The sequence below is a fragment of the Portunus trituberculatus genome, chromosome 45, assembly GCF_017591435.1.
Source record: "Portunus trituberculatus isolate SZX2019 chromosome 45, ASM1759143v1, whole genome shotgun sequence".
NCBI classification, from domain to species: Eukaryota; Metazoa; Arthropoda; class Malacostraca; order Decapoda; family Portunidae; genus Portunus; species Portunus trituberculatus.
Window position 1 is genome coordinate 6,119,980 of NC_059299.1, and position 17,651 is coordinate 6,137,630.

The 17,651-nt window shown below is 41.4% G+C and overlaps 1 protein-coding gene across 5 annotated transcripts in view; it reads right to left on the reverse strand.

Annotated features, from left to right (window-relative positions):
- Positions 1–17,651, reverse strand: part of LOC123519527 — a 140,614-nt gene that overhangs the window by 14,132 nt on the left and 108,831 nt on the right. For 4 of the 5 annotated variants that reach the window (XR_006679032.1, XM_045280891.1, XM_045280890.1 and 1 more), the window contains 4 exons: positions 16,436–16,615; positions 9,682–9,816; positions 8,838–8,974; positions 2,161–2,237 (listed from right to left, as the gene is read on the reverse strand). Coding sequence is in view for 4 of the 5 variants with exons in the window: in XM_045280891.1 (XP_045136826.1) it covers positions 2,161–2,237; positions 8,838–8,974; positions 9,682–9,816; positions 16,436–16,615 (529 nt within the window). In the remaining variant the exon portion in view is untranslated. The remainder of the gene's footprint in view (positions 1–2,160; positions 2,238–8,837; positions 8,975–9,681; positions 9,817–16,435; positions 16,616–17,651) is intronic. The other variant, XM_045280889.1, reaches the window with a different exon arrangement.

Consider the following 17,651-nt stretch of genomic DNA (forward strand, 5'->3'; position numbering starts at 1 on the left):
ACACTTAATGGAATCCAACTTTCCAAACATGAACTGAAATGTGCACAGGAACATTGAGGTTAACGTAATATGTACAATGAAAAAAAAATGGAATATAACCTGATATATACTGAATTCAATCCTTTAGTGGACTTAATTAAGGTCATGTAAGTAAGAGAATTAAGGTTACCGTATGGAATAATTAATTAGTGTTGCATTTTGATGAATAGCACCTGTATATTCATTAGCACCAGGTAACATTACAAGCGCCATAGACACCATCATTTTATTTCTCTATTTCCATCTCCTTACGACTTGATTTCTTTTAAGGGGGAGGCATCAAGACATTTATCCTCGACTTTTGGATAACTCTATTGTTCTTTAAGGGAACTGGCCATCAAGTGGGCATTTTTTGGAGATTTTTTGTTGCTATTATTCTTTGAGGAAACTGGCAATCAAGTGGGCCTTTTTGTTGCTTTTGTTCTGTAAGGGGACTGACAATCAAGTGGGCCTATTTTTTTTTTTTTTTTTTTTTTTGGGGTGGTTGTTGCCCTTGGCCGACTTCCCTTCTTGTATAAACAAAAAGTAAAACATACCTGCCTTGCCTTCCTTCCCCTGCACTCCTTTCCACCTACAGAACAAGAGGGATTTTTTTTTTCTTTCTTTTTTTCTCCAAGCATTAACCTTCCTTCCCTCCTCGCTTAATTGTTCCCAGGTCGTCTCCCACGGAAAGTTACGAAACATTTGGATCATTTACCAGATATTTTCGACACGGATCAGGGCTGAGCTAACATCGCTTCGGGTTTTATGACACGAATCACGCGCAGCAGATGTATGTGATTGCATAATTTCGTTTGCAGCGTTAATGCGCGTTCAAAATGGCTTTGTAACGTTCGATTAGCTGAAATTTACCGGAATTTACCGTGATCTGATGCTGCGTGTGTGTTGTCGTTCGTCAGGAAAACCCGGAAGAGCACACACACACACACACACACACACACACACACACACACACACACACAGATATCGTAGCAAATATTCCGGCATCGTCTCTTATACGTATCCGGAATCGCGAGCGCCGGATCTACTCCCCATGATTCGGTCGTTCTTTTGATCTGAGACCCAAATCGGAGGAACGGAAGAAAACAGCGGAGAAAAATGTAAAGAAGAAAATGGAACAGACACCAGATGGATAGAATGGTAATGTCTACGTGTGTGTGTGTGTGTGTGTGTGTGTGTGTGTGTGTGTGTGTGTGTGTGTGTGTGTGTGTGTGTTTTCCTTCAGCATGTAATATTCATGGTTTATTTTTTTTTCATGGTATAGATTTATGTAAATTCAATACAACTTGTCTCCCTCCCTACCTACTTTCCTCCACCCATCTCTCTACCTTACCCTCACTTTGCTTCCCCTCACTTTCCTTCCTTCCCTTCACTTTCCTCCATTCCCTTATCGGTCTCTTCCCTTCCCTTTCATTATTTCCCCTACTCTTTACTTCCCTGTCATCATATCCCTGCATATTCCTCCCCTCTTCTCACTTTCCCTTTTATTTTCATCCCCTTTTCCATACTTTATCTTTCCCTCTCCCTTCATTTCCCTTCCTTTACTGTGTCACCCTTAACTATCTTCCCCCTTTCATTTTCTCCCCTTCCCTCATATCTCTTACCCTTCACTTCCATCACCTCATTTCCCCTTCCTCCCCTCCCCTTCCTCCCCTTCCCTTCCTCCCGTTCCCTCTCCTCCGTTCCTAACAGCACGTACAAACAAAGTTAAGGGAATGTGGAAAAAATGCCTCGTCAAGAGAAAAATAATTCTGCCGCATATTTTCGTTGGTGATGGAAACGAAAATAACAATTACGTGCTCGGGGGAGAAGAAAGAATGGATTCCGCTGCAACAATATTTATTCAGAGTGATGTGATGCACGGCTGCTTTTTCTTCGACAAGCTTATCAGATAACGAAATGCAACGATAGACTTCATTTTTATGCATGAGAGAGAGAGAGAGAGATAGAGAGAGAAAGGGGGGGAGGTTATATTTCAGACCTTTGAGGCAATATGCATTTAATTACAGCTATAAATAAACTCCTGGCATACAAAACTCCTATTTAGAATATCTATTGGTTTGCTGAAGGGACGTTACAAGTCACTACTTTTGAGCGTCTTACTTGACTCACTTCACTCACCTTCTGTGACGAAGACGATGACGAAGGAAGGCTCCACGTTAGGCGGGATGCAGGAGTAATTACCAGAGTCCCAGCTCCTGTGGTACAAAGAAAACGGGAGGTGATTGAACGCCTATTTCAAAGCGCATGAAACCTGACTCCGTTAATTGAACTGTCTTGGAAAATGGAAATGTAAGAGGTGTTTCAAGGAGGGACTGACTTGAACCAGCGTCCGTCTTGCGTCTCAAGGAAATGGTTCTATCTTACTGGAGTAGTGTGTGCGTGTGTGTGTGTGTGTGTGTGTGTGTGTGTGTGTGTGTGTGTGTGTGTGTGTGTGTGTGTGTTTGTGTGTGTGTTTGATGTAGAATGGGCGAATAAACTTTAATTGAGCATTTTTCAGAAAGAGTTCATATCACCACGCGTCCTCAAAGTTGCAGGTATTAAGGAAAGTGATAAAATAGATAATGGAATGAAAGTGTGAGAAGTCCAGAGGAAAAGTTATTGTTGGATAGCCACAAAAGAGCTCACTGAGTAAAGCATCCTGAAAGCAATATGAGAAAAGTGTGTGTGTGTGTGTGTGTGTGTGTGTGTGTGTGTGTGTGTGTGTGTGTGTGTGTGTGTGTGTGTGTGTGTGTGTGTGTGTGTGTGTGTGTGTGTGTGTGTGTGTGTGTGTGTGTGTGTGTATGTGTGAAAATAATGCCAAAAAGTTACATGTCAAGGGAATGAAGTGCTGAGGAGGAGGAGGAGGAGGAGGAGGAGGAGGAGGAATAGGAGGAGTGAAGAGGGCTATTCTGTTTGTGCTTGAAGAGGAAGGAGATAAAAGATGGAACAAAGAAAATTTACTAACGCACACTCTCTCTCTCTCTCTCTCTCTCTCTCTCTCTCTCTCTCTCTCTCTCTCTCTCTCTCTCTCTCTCTCTCTCTCCCTGCAAAACTACATGAAAAAAAAAAAACAAGAACGGAGGAGTAACTAAAACAAATTCCTTTAATATTTCCCATCCCTTCCATATTCTCCTCCTTCTTCTCCTGTTCCTCTTGCTATCCTCTCCATAACTAGAAGCTGTTGACTCAGGTGAATGTATATTTGTCTACGGCGTGGCCTTGTATCCTCGTTCCCTCCCACCCTGCGCTGTCTGTCTTAGTGAGCGAGGTTGTAAACAATAGGGTGTAAGCGGCTCGTGGACCTTAGCGTGTCCTCCCAGCGGACCCCATTACGAGAGGCAAACAGGCCAGCAGCTCCTCGCCACTCAAACCCGCTGACCGAGAAGGATTGGAGGAGAGAAGAGGGAGGCCTGATGCTTTCTCCTAATGTGGTGTGATGGTCGTGGTGGCGCTGGTGGTGGTGGTGGTGGTGGTGGTGGTGGTGTAAAGGAGATGTAATGTAAGGGTTTTTTTATTCGTTTTTGATTTGTTTGGCATGTTAATTGGTGTTGTGATTCAAGTATTGGTGATGTTAATGCTGATGGTGTTTTGGGTGTAGGAATCATAGTAGTAGTAGTTGTGGTAGTAGTAGTAGTAGTAGTAGTAGTAGTAGTAGTAGTAGTAGTAGTAATTTTTTTTTTTTCTTAGTTTATGTGCTTATTGTTCTTGTAGAAATGCAGTAATATTTATATTAGCTTAGGAATTAATGGTTTTAGTAGTAGCAGTGGAAGGAAGAGGAGGAGAAGAAGGAGGGAAGGTAGAAGAGCAGGCATTGAATATTTATTGTGCCGTTAACATGATGCGTAAAGTTTGTGTTGTCTAGCCATTAAACATCACGCTGTCACATTAATTCACGATAAACACTAGCAGCTCAGGAACCGTCACTCTTCCGCTGCGTTAGATACAAAAATAGTATGTTCCCATCTTTTTTTTCGAAATCTTTATGGTCAGAAGTATACATCATTTTTTTTCTAATCTCGTTATCTACTTTCACCTTCTTATTGTGATTTTTATTCCCCCACAAAGAAGATAATTACAGCATTTACTGCGTATAATCCTACGTTATATTCGTGTTTTTTTCGTAATTATTTTATTCTTACATATTTTTGGCTGTCTGGCACGTAATATTAAATGGATAGAACCAATAATTTGCAAGATATTCCTTCCACATTCTTTTCCGATATTACTCTGCACGCCAGCTTTCAGTATCGCTTACACATATTTTCTGCGTGTTAAACCAGCCGAGAAGTCTTCCCACACACACACACCGGCCCAAGCATCTGCCTGATTGGATCCTCCCCGATACAATAAAAGGAAAAACATAATATTGAAGGTATCACTCATAATTATCTGCTTAACTTCTGTTCGTGGTTGAGGATTATTGAAAAATGTGACCTTTACTGTTCTCTTTTAATTTTTATGTCTTTCTTTTCTCTTCATGTCTCTTTTTTTATTCTGTGTGAAGTGTAATCTTTTATCGTTTTTAATTTGTCTGTATTTCTCTGTAAAGAATGAATGTAGTTCTATTTATTTTTATTTTTTTTTTTTTATGTGTTAGATCTTTGTTTTATGTACGTTTATGCTTTTCCATATCTTTTTCTTTTTTGTTCCCTTAAATGTTTCCATCTCTCTCTCTCTCTCTCTCTCTCTCTCTCTCTCTCTCTCTCTCTCTCTCTCTCTCTCTCTCTCTCTCTCTCTCTCTCTCTCTCTCTCTCTCTCTCTCTCTCTCTCTCTCTCTCTCTCTCTCTCTCTCTCTCTCTCTCTCTCTCTCTCTCTTTGCTCCCTTAAATGTTTCTTTATACACATTTTTTTATATCCATTTTTATCTCTGTTCATCTTCATCCACCAATTTCTGTCAATTATTTATTTTTTTTTATTTTGCCTTTTTTTCCACTCCTTTTCTGTGCATGTTGTTGTGTCTGTCATATACACTTGTTAATCCACTTATCTCTCCGTCCGTTTCTATTTTCCCCTCCGTTTTTCTATCTCTCTCTTGTACCTGCCTATATTTAGCTCTCTCTTTAAGTATGAATGGCTTCACTCTGTCTGCCTGTCTGTCTAGCCATTCGTCTATCTATCTATCTTTCTGCGTGTCTTCCTGTCTGTTTGTCATCTTTTACAGGTGTTTGTGTATATGTCTATCTGTCTACCCGTTTACAAATCTATCTGTCTATTCATATGCCTCGTTCCGTCTACCTTTCAGCGATTCTGTCTACACGCCCGTTCGATTATCTACTTTTATTTGTTATTTCCTGTAATTTATGTTCGCTTTTCTAATATGCATGGCTGCCAGTTTGTCCCTCTGTCTACCTAGCCATTCGTCTGTCTATCTGTCGTTTTTCATGTCTTTCCGTCTTTTTTTGTCAGCTTCTACATCTGTTTTGTTTAAATTTCCATCTGTCTAACCATTTACAAATCTATCTGTCTATATGCTTCACTCCGTCTACCTTTCAGTCAGTCCGATTACCCGATTATCTACTTTTATCCGTTTTTTCCATCTATTTATATGGTTCGTTCCGTCTACCTTTCAGTCAGTCTGTCTACACCCCCGTCCGATTATCTACTTTCATCCGTCTCTGCGCATATTTTTTCCACCTTCCCGCTGCAGCGCTAACGCATCGCTCCATCCCCCATCTGTTTCAATCAACGTTAGTTAAGCGCCGCTCGCAACTCCCAGATTCGTAGGATCGGCAACCACCAGTACTAAAAAAAATGGCTGCGAAAAGAATATGGCCATTATTTTTTGCCTCCCATAAAAAGGAAACTGAGAGATTGATGAGAGAAAATAAATAAACAGCCAGCTATCTTTTTTTTTCGCCTTTAAGTTGACTAAACACCAGATCCTTATCATAGTTATTGGATCCTGGAAACTGGAAATAGATTTGTAGGTTCGTTTACTCTCTCTCTCTCTCTCTCTCTCTCTCTCTCTCTCTCTCTCTCTCTCTCTCTCTCTCTCTCTCTCTCTCTCTCTCTCTCTCTCTCTCTCCCTATAAATCTGAGAAACAGACTTACATATCAAGCAATCCAACTCCATCCAGCCATTCATCCACCCAACCATTCAATGAACCATCCATCCATCCAGACAGACAGACAGACAGACATACAGACGGCCAGACAGACAAAGAGACAGGGATGGGGAGTAAAAACAATGCTTACTGGGATGCAAATGAAGCAGTAACACGAACATGCAAAGCACCTCCCGATGACTTTATTTGAATGTTAATGAGAAAGGCGGGAGTAAAGAGCCCCGGAATAAGGGTTGTAGGGTGAGGGCGAAGAGAGAGAGAGAGAGAGAGAGAGAGAGAGAGAGAGAGAGAGAGAGAGAGAGAGAGAGAGTGGGAAATGAAGGGCAAGGGAGTGAAAGAGAAAAGTGTGTCTGTGTGAGGGTGAAGGGCCGTGGCGTGGTAGGGCGAGGGACAGTTGCGTTATAAATTGTAAGTAGTTTAAGTTATTCTCGACTTTTACTAATTTGAGACGTAAAAGTGTAGAGGGGATGAGAGAGAGAGAGTGAGAGTGAGAGTGAGAGTGGGACGTGTCAATTGCATGCATGGTGTGTTTCAAATTTAACTTTCTGATATTCATTTTTCCCTCCCGATTAATATTGTCTGTTAACTTCCTTTCACACATACATGAGTTACCTTTTTTTCTCTTTTTTTGTTAGTCGTGTAGTTTAGGTCCAGTGTGCTGAGGGTAACTTTTGTGGAGTGGACAGTTCTGAATCTCCAGCAAGAAATAAACTTCACATTTTTAACACTTCGCAGAAAAAAAAGAAGAAAAAAAACTTCACTGCAAACTTAGTCGAATAAATACTTAACTTTCTCGTTCATTTTTTTTTTTAACTAAGTTGCAATATTTTTCTTTCCATTAACTGAATTCACAGCGATAATATTTATATTGAATTAGATGTAAAAAAATTTAAATTCATCACAATATTAAAATCAACGTTATTTCACCTACCATTTTAGCGCGTTGTAAATGTGAGAAATAGTAAAGGATAACTAATGCAAGTGGTAATTAGTGCTGTCAAACTCCCCCTAACTATTTCAAAACGTTTAATTCGCTGTCCAGGAAAACACGCAGCACGGAGAACCCTCGGAACATGACGCACTGTTTCATTTACTATTTTCTCAACGTGTTTACTGATAATTAGTCGAGAGAAATCGCATCATGTGCCAATATTTCCAAAGTTTGCTAGTTACTTTGATCGTTAAGTGCTCAAGTTAACGATTAAGCAGCGGTTCCTACGCCTAGTGAGTGTGGGCGTGGGTGTCCAGGGAGTGAGAGTGCGTGTGAGTGTGATTGTGAGTGTTGTTGCCGTGTGTGTCCTCCCTTCTCGATATATTCCAACTGTTTGTCGAGTAGCTGCAACCTTTAGTCTAAATGGGAAACTGAATTTTCATAGGGGTGAATATATACATTTCTCTCTCTCTCTCTCTCTCTCTCTCTCTCTCTCTCTCTCTCTCTCTCTCTCTCTCTCTCTCTCTCTCTCTCTCTCTCTCTCTCTCTCTCTCTCTCTCTCTCTCTCTCTCTCTCTCTCTCTCTCTCTCTCTCTCTCTTGCTTCACTTTTGTTTTCTGCTTATATCTCGTTACACTTTTATCCTGCAATTTTGTATTTATTTCCATTTTTTTTTCTAAACTCATCTATTTTATCCTTACTAGCTTTCTCTCTCTCTCTCTCTCTCTCTCTCTCTCTCTCTCTCTCTCTCTCTCTCTCTCTCTCTCTCTCTCTCTCTCTCTCTCTCTCTCTCTCTCGCTCCTTTACCACAGTCACGGGATACATAAACCAAACTGTGAAGTAAACTAAGGGATATTCATGTCTTACTTTACGGATCTTAAGAGGGTTTAGCAAAGTTTCCCCGGATGGACCCCGTGGCTTAGATTCACACCTGGGGGCTCGAGGTATTCAGAAAGGCTGGGAACTTTTATATACCACTTGTACGTATCAGTGAATATATATACATTAAGTTGCAGTTTCCTTCTTTCACCTTTAAAACCTTTTCCTAGTCTGGGTTATTTTGAGGGAGTATTGTATCGTGTTGTATTTTTTTTTTCTCTTTTTTTTCTATGTTTTTTTCTTTTCACACGCTCGCATTACCTGGACACGTATTTTGTATATCTGAATTTGCTATTTTTTACCTGCATGCAACAAAATCTTATTCTAATCTGATATCTTTTCTTCTGTCTTTAATTTGTAAGCATATTTTTCTTTCTTCTTATTCCTCCCCTAAGTTGACCTTTTTGCGTCTTATTGTCTAAATGCTTAGTTTTTTTTCGCGTTTCCTCAACCTTGCATTTCTGGTGGCATCGTTTACATTTTAACGTGTTTTTGCTCCTCAACCCTCACATTTTTGCGTCGTATCATGGCTTATATCTTTATCACGTTCTCTCCCTCCTTCAATTTAACATTTCTGGGCACTGCATTTAAAGTAGAACTGAGTTTATTGTACGATATTTACTCAACTGATTTAGATATTATGTCACACCTGTGTTCTGTCTCACCTCTTTCATATGTCCTTGGTTTCACCTTGCTTCACCTCAGCTCTATAGAACCCCTGTTTAAAATGTACTCTTGCCTTCACACCTGTTTTACCTGCCTCATTCCCGTCCACCTGTGCCTTGCTTATAACCCTTTCTTTACCTGCACCTTTACCCCTACTTTACCTTCCTAGCTTAAACCCTTAATAACCCCACGTAATCTCCCTGCATGCAGTCACCAAGGGCCGCTGTCACACACACAAAGGCTTACCTAACATGCACTGCCACCGCCCACACTCACCTGGCGTCTGTGATGGTCAGTCGTGAGTGAGTCCTCGTCCCCTCCACCTTGGTCATCACACTCAGACGGTTCCTGCTGCCGTCGTAGTTGACCATCTTCTCCCCGTGGTACCAGAACACGAAGGGAGGCTTGCCCTGCTTCGGAATCGGATTTGGGGTGTCAGAGAGAGAGACAGGGCAAGTGAGGGAGAGGCACAGATAGTTAGACAGAGACACATGGAAAGGTGTGTGGTGGAAAATTGTAACTGGCACGCAGGTGGAAGGTAGACCGTGGAAAATGGTGACTGGCTGGCGAATGAATTGGTGGAGACAAAGATAGATAGGAAATGACAGATGGGGATATTGACAGATGGATAGATGTATGGAAATAGAAATACAGAGAAATAGATAGATATTGATAGATACACAGTGCCATCGCCAGTTGAAAAAAAAAATTGAAATTATCGAGGTAGAGATAAATATACTGAAGAAATATATAGAAATGGAAATAGACAACTAAACAGACACAGATAGACAAATACATAGCAAACTAGAAAACGTACGTCACTTTGCCAACACATGTCAAAAAACGGACATTTGCGTCACTCTTTCTTCGTTGTGGCAAAATGAACGTTTTAGTCAAATTACTTTTCACAATTTTTGCAACCATCTTTTACTTTCCACACGCAATATTTCTAGTTGACTTTGAAACACACACACACACACACACACACACACACACACACACACACACACACACACACACACACACACACACACACACACACACACACACACACACACACACACACACACACACACACACACACACACACACACACACACACACACACACACACACACACCTGCTGAATGACGCACACGAGGGTGATGGTGTCCCCCTCCTGTACGTGAAGCTCCTGCGGCCCCAAGATGGCTGCACGTGGGCGGTTTACGTGCAGATTAACGAACTGGGAGAGCACGCCCGTCCCTGTATACATCTGTAGAGAGAGAGAGAGAGAGAGAGAGAGAGAGAGAGAGGCCTTCATGAGTATCAGAAGACAAAAACATATGGAAGATGGAATAAATCATCAAAGCACGCATCATATATAGAGATTAATGGTTTCATATTAGGCTTAGGATTACGTCGCCGCATTCAATACAGTTCCCATTTATCTTCCCGCTACTGCTTCGTAAACACGGGACTCGGTGGACTGGTAGTGTTTTATTTCATTATTAATTCCCCGTCAGTAGTGTTTGGTTAGGTAGACAAAGCACTAAAGGACGCGACAGCCGAGGGAATGAATGTGGGCGAGAGGAATTAATGTTTTTTGTTATTTAAAGAAAGGACAAATGTGCTCTCATTCTTTACTGTTCCTTACGCTTGCTTGTCTTTTTTTTATCTTTTTCTTTTTCATTTTGCTCTTCTTCATCAATTTCTGTCTTTCGTCTATGCATACTGTCATATTTGCATTTTTTTTTATAGTTATCAAAGGATATAAGCAGACTTAACTGTCATAATTTATTTTGTTTACTGTTCTGTATCATTTATTTTTCTGAACATCGATGGGTTTTTTTTATTTTGTAAGTTGTAATCATTGCATTTTGAATTATTTAATTTGTCACCCTTGCATTCAGACTATTCTCCACTGTATCAGAAGTAACAGACATGCCGCCTATTTACATTCACTTTTCCTCCCCTCTTGTAATCGATCTGTGACTTCTGTAAGCTTGATGTTTTATTTACTCCACTTCTATCACAGTTACGCTCCAGTAGTGCTGTTTACATTTGATAGTCAAGGAGAATATACAACACTTTTATCTGCTATACCTCCATTTTCTCTTCTTACCCATTTTTTGTCAGCGTCCTTTCTATTGGTCTGTTCGTTAGCAGAATGTCGTACTTAATCCAATTTTTCTATAAGAGCGTCACTCAGATTTCATTTTCTTTAATTCCTAGCTGTCTCATTAAGTCTCCAGCATTGCAAATCAAATTACACATGAATTTATATATTTATTTCTTCTTCGCCGTTAAATGAAAAGGACATGGAGGCAGTAAGTCGTTAGTTACGTGCCCTAAACTAGTAAGAGTGAGTGTGTCCATTTATTTGTTTTTATTGCTTCCTGTTTCCTCTTTCGTCCTTCAGCGCTAAGTGAGGAATGTTAAGCAAAGGGTTACAAACTGGGAAATTAATTACAATTTACGACGCAACTTCCCCCTTCCTTGTGTTTATCTCGAAATTAATTTTACCCGCGTCGCGAGGTGGGTGTGCGTGAGCTGTGTTGCGTGACCAAAGGTGTTGAAACGCTGGGGGGAGTGTGCGTGTGCGTGTGCGTGTGCGTGTTGTGATTCTCCAGCGTGCATAATGTATTTCATTTTATGATTGTTCTCTGTGTTTCCAACCGGAATTATATGGAAAAAGTCTTTCATCTTTTTTTTTCCACTGATCACTTTTCCGCACTCCCTTTTTTACTTATTACATTTTCATTCTCCTGGTTACTTACTCGCGTGTTGTCTCCTCCTTTCCTGCGCCGCAACTCATCCTTGTTTTTCGCCTCCTCATCCCCTTCCCTCGCCATAAATCTTTGCCCTTCTCGCAGCATCTTCCTCACCTCCTTCCTTTCCAAGACGCCGCTCCTTAATCTTTCTATTGTGGTGGGAAGACTGACGGTAGGAACCACAAGCACCACGCCGCGCCTCGCCCTCACCTGACACTTCCTCGGGGAACAAACTTGCAGCGAAATATGAAGTAAATGTAATCCGGTATAATAAATTGTGCTGTTGTCTTGTAAAGGAAGGAAGGTTTATGAGGGTGACTTACTTATTTACTTACTTGCCTTCCATTACGTGCAAGTTAAGTTTTCCGGTGTTTTCTCATTAAATTGCTCAGATTCGGGTCCTTGTATGTGGTTGGAATATACTTTACTTATTACCGGAGACTTCTGATTAGACTTAATGCGAGATTTTTACCGCAATAACCTGCCTCCTTGTTTTCCTTTCGTGTTATTGTTGGTGGCTGAGGAATTACGCTTCCTTCCTCGTCAGTGTTTATTTCCAGACCTCCACAATAAGGCGCGCCGTGAAGGAGAAAGACACGGCACTCCTTCACGACCCAGCGAGTGTGTGTATTAGCGGCAGGAAGCCAAAAATGGGTCTCATACAAAACCAGGCCATAATTCTTCCACACCTTTACGGCTTTTGTTCTTTCTGTCAAGTGCTTCCTTTCTCTTTCCTTCCTATTCCTTCCTTTTTATTTCTCTTTCCTTCCTTCTAATAATGATCTTTTATATTTTGCTGTTTTTCTTCGTTTTGCTATTTAGAATTCTTATCGTTGCATCTTCCACTTTTCAAGAACTTCATCTATCAATACACAGTTCCCAGTACGTCTCGTGTCTCTCTTATCGGCTAAAAAACAATTTGGTAAACTTCCATGGCTTTCCTGCTCTCATTTCTTACCCACCGATCGATGTCTTATCTCTACTTTTATTCATCACATTGCATTCTTCATCTCGGCTCCTCCCACGCTGTTATTGAGAAGAAACAAAGGCCTTAGCCAATAAACAATCATACAGAGGATATAAAAAACGGACTCCCACGCTCGTATCTCTCCATTGATCCTGCTTCCTCCATCGATCCTACTTCCTTCATTGATCCTACTTCCTCCATTGATCCTACTTCAAGTCTTTTTTTTATCTTCTTTGACCAAGTGAATGAAAATCGTCATCACATCACCCACAGCCGCACTTTTGACGCATTCTCGTATGAATAAAGCACCACAACATTCCTTTACCTTAACAGAAATGCCGATGTTAAATATAAACTTACTAAAGCCACTACGAGCTACTGTCCATTAACGTTTCGTTGTTGATTAAAAGCGAAAGTGAGGAGGAGTGGTAGAATGATAAATAGGTGCACATTATATGCCACAGTGCGGTGTTAAGATGACGCAAAACCATTACGTCAGTGCAGCAAAATACTGACACTCTCATTCTTTTCCTGTGCAACAAACACCCGCGTAGTGCATGAGGGAATATTACTGCATGTGTAATATAACTCATTTCGTGGTGTAATTTCGTGGTGTGGATACATTTGTATTATTTGTGCAAGGCGGGCCGAGTCACGAGGTATTTTGTTGTTAACTGGCTTACACTCTCACACTGCAGTTGTAACACGCTCAGTGCGAGTAAAGCTGTGTGCATCAAAATGACAAAACACTATTAGTATTTCATCCAGACTTCATGAATATTATACAATCCAATTTCATGTATTGCTGCTCTTCAATTATGAGAATTTTGACCATTTTTTATATCGACACAATAGCCCAGGATTCTCTCAACACAGGACAGTGTGAATTAAAGGATTTATTTGCATCTTTTCATACATAAATGCATACACCAGCAGACACAACCAGAGTGAGGTGAGGACACAGCGAGACAGACGGCGAAGAGAAAGACAGACACACTAATATTGATTGATTCGCGCCAATGCAAAGGAGTCATTCAGCGCCATGGACTGCAGGACAATAATGTACATTTCCTGAGGGACAAATTTTATCATTTAATTAACAAAGGAAGAGAGGGAAGGAGAGACCAAATTGTGACATTCCTGATGAAGAATTTGTACCATGTCTATGAGAGAGAGAGAGAGAGAGAGAGAGAGAGAGAGAGAGAGAGAGAGAGAGAGAGAGAGAGAGAGAGAGAGAGAGAGAGAGAGAGAGAGAGAGAGAGAGAGAGAGAGAGAGAGAGAGAGAGAGAGAGAGATTAATTTCTACACCATTGAGCACGTATCTCTCGGCCACGGTTAAAAACGAGCTTTGCCTCCTGCGTCATGGTCCTCTTGGCCTCGTTTCCTTGGCCCTGATGTACAACAAGACACTAATGGACGCACGTTCACAATTACTCGCCTCACTATTTCACCTCCGACACCACCCACATCCCCTCCCCTCCTCCTAAACCCCATGCCCCATCCCCAGCCTCTTACTCCCCCACCCTACGACAGAAGGGAGCATTAAATATATTTCTGGACATGGAACTTATCACTGGGGACGTCCGCCATTATTTACGGGTTGTGAAAGCGAGTGAGACGCTGAGGAGGAAATATTAGGTCATTACTTAGTCCCGGAACCGCTTTGAAACCCGTAATTAGTGAGCGTTGAGGTGTCGACTCTAGACAGGACGGCGTTTAAGGTGAAGATAATTTACAGGTGTAGGCTGCGGCGGTGTGAGTAATGGTCTAATGAGTCGCTGAGTTCCCCGTGTCGATATTAGCCCCGTGTTCCTTATTGGGTCTGCTGCCTCTCGCCGTCCCTCCTCGCGACTTACCTCTCTATCTATAGGATGTGTTATTTATCCCCTTCCTTCCCTTGATGTTGTGTTGAAAGGTGCTGTAATATGTCAACGTGTTTCTATAGTTTGTGTTTATTTTGTGTTTGTTTTGACGTTTTGTTCTATGTTGAAAGTTTATTCAGCAACGGTCTTTTTTTTTCTGAACGGAATACGTTTGGCCATCATTGAAAAATAGAGTGTTTTATCTTTAAATTCTTGTGTTACAATGAAAAATGTTGCGTTCGTCTGGAATTTATTGCGGTAACAGTTTAAAAGTTTGTGTCGTCATTTGATATTCCGTAAGCTTTGTGTATATCTGATTTCCATTGGCCCTGTTCAAAACCTCGCATTATATTTCGCTTTTATGGAACGAGAATTAACCAAAGTATAATTCGTCATTCACTACACTACACTGCATATTACATACATTACACTGTATATTCATAGCTTTTACTTCCAACACTAATTTTTGTATATATGTAATTTTATATCTAAGGCTCGCCAGACAGTCCCCGGAGCACCAATCATTTAAGCACATCCATCATCTGTGGAGCCGTAGACTGTCGTAAATCAGCGATCTATTTACAAACCTATTTCATCGTATCAAAGTGTGGATGATAAACTGCTGCACATGATTAATTCCTTCCAGCATCCTCTTTTAAGGCTGAAGCGCACCACGTCTCTAGTCTTGGCAGCTTCCAGGCCTTAGAAGATCTCAAGTTTTGTATCAATACGAGTGTTTTAAGTTTTCTAATTCTTTTCTTTACTTACTTCAGAGGTTGGCATTAGAAAGACACTCGGACGTTTATATTCTTTCTTCAAGTTTTATAATACATACTACCCCAACTTTTCTCTCCTTGAACCTTACTTATATCGAAGTTAGCCATCAGAACCATGGCCACTTTCCTTTTCTATTCTTCTAATTATAAACACGAGATCGACATTTACATAAAGAATTTGCTGAAAAAAGCTACGTGGATATTTTTATTCTTAGCCTGTAACTCCTTTCTGGCAGGTGAAGGAGGACGTGCCGAGGTGCTGAGGTGCCTGAGGATAGCCGGCGCCCCTGGGAAGTGAAGCGTTACAAGGTTAGTGTATGGCGCTTTCCCCCTCAAGGTCTTGTTCTGCTTTAGTGCTCCAGGCTGAGTCTCCGCCGGTGCTGCTGCTGCGTCATGTTGCGGGGATGAAATTATGATGAAGATTAAGAAACTTCTCTTGTAATTCTGGCTTTGGTTAATGTTCCGTGATGGTCGTGTAAAAGAGGCGCCTCCTGTGTTCCTAATGGTGATGTGGTGGTGGTGGTGGTGGTGGTGGTGGTGGTGGTGGTGGTGGGTGTTAGGCCTTCTCTTTTGTCCAGGTGGTCCCGTGAGAAAAATATATGTAGTTCGTTTATAATTAATGTTTTGAAAAGAAGTAATTAGTAAACGGATTGGTGCCGTTGATATTTAGGGAGAAAATATATTCTAGGTGGTATTTTTTTCTGAGAGAGAGAGAGAGAGAGAGAGAGAGAGAGAGAGAGAGAGAGAATCGCAGCATGAAACACATCTAGGCTTTACATATACATACACTTACACCTAACATATTTTGCTATTCAAGTCACTCGCCATTTCCCGCTCAACCCAGTCTCGGTTTAAAGCTTGAATCCAGAAACCATTGAGCCGCCCCGCACAGCCCCGTACAGCCCCTGCACCAGAGACCGTCAGACAGGTCGAGGCTGACTGGCAGGGATGTGTCAGAGAATGAGAAAATAGTCTCTTCACCTTTGTAAAATCATGTAACTTCCATAAATAGCTTGGATTTTTCTTTCATCCTTTCCATCAGCGTTGGGTAACTCAATGATCTATTTTGTGAGTATTTTTAGGTTTCCAGTGGCCGAGAAAATATAAATCTATTTTGAATTGGTAAATAAAGCATCCAAAGAAAGCAGACTGACATGATCTTTACTTCAGGCAGCGCTGGAGAAGCTGACGTTCTTTCCCTTCAATTACACCAAACATTCACGATTGGCTGCCGTCAGACAAATATACCGTCAGTCTGTGTAAATTAAACACGAGCAGCGCGGCAGGATATAAGATAAATTCAACGTGGACGGCTTCGCTTCGTAATTCGAATCGATGCACTTCACCCTTATCGCGAGTTAAAATGGAGAAAGGGAAGGACGGAGAGAAGCAAAGGCTGAAAAAGGAACACCAGACTGCACTGACAGCGACGAGATTAAAACTGGAGCGGCGAAGAGAAGGGATAAGTGCTGGATGGAAATTAAACGAAGTCAGATAGAAACAGACTCTCTCTCACCTGACACTCATAGGTTCCGTTGTCTCTCTCCTCCGCGTACTTGATCTGCAGTGTCCAGTCGTCCGTGCCTTCGGGATGCAGCACACTGAAGCGCATGTCCGTGGTGTACGTGTAGACGCCCGTGGTGAGGATGTGAAAGTCTGTCCTCCTGATCCACGACACTTGTAGGAGCAGAAACGCCTGTAGAAGGAAGAAACAAGGGACTTTTATTCACTCGCATGAAATTTTGATGTCTTATTGCTGAAAGAAAAGACTATCACTTTCTTAAAATTGAGGCAAAGGTCGTAACCAGAAAAGCGTGAAGTTGTAGCGGCAGGAGCGTGTAATAATAGCCTACAAGGGACTTTCACTCATTATTATGTGGAAGTCTGGGATCTGGCCGTGAAAAATGAGTCTGAACGTGGGAAACAAAAGGCTGCCGGCTAATGAAATGGATGTCAAGAGACTCCAACAGAAAAAAAATCTGAATGTCAAGAAGCGAGATGTCACTCATATAAAAGCGTGAAACCAGATATTCACAAAAAATAATAACAGTGATAGTTATAATCAAATCAATTGACTATCGGTTACAAAATTTATTTAGATATTTTCTAGTTGCTCAAGGATATGATAGAGTGTGAAGTTAGGTTAATTTAACCCTACCTAAGCTAACCTCCCACACGATAATGGCTAACGCGTCTGGCTGGGATTCCTCGTTTTAATCCTGGATGGGACAGGCGCCGCACACCTCGACAGCTGCTCACTCTTCCGCTGGATTGGTTGATAAATGTGTTTGGGGCAAGACCGGGGAAGGTAAACTACGAAACTTGGATGCCACAGTGACCCGGGCGCCATCCACCATATAAGCAAAGATCGATAGGACGGAGAGAAGCGCTGAAATCACGCACAGCTGTTGACTTTTACCTTTTACCATGTGACACAACGTTACCTAACCTAATCTTATCAAACTTGACTAAACCTAACCTAAACATAACCTAATTTAATCTAACCTAACTTAACCTAATCTAACGTACCCTAACCTGTTCTCACTTAACACGGAAATTACCTTGTATGGCTGATCTTCAAGTCATTCAGGTAACCAAACCTTCACAAATAACATCACTTTCTACCACCACATTCCACACTTACCATCTAAACCTCAACCAATACTCCATCTTTCTCTATCCCATCCAACGCACTCAATATCAAAACAAGAAGTTATTGAATTGACATCTAA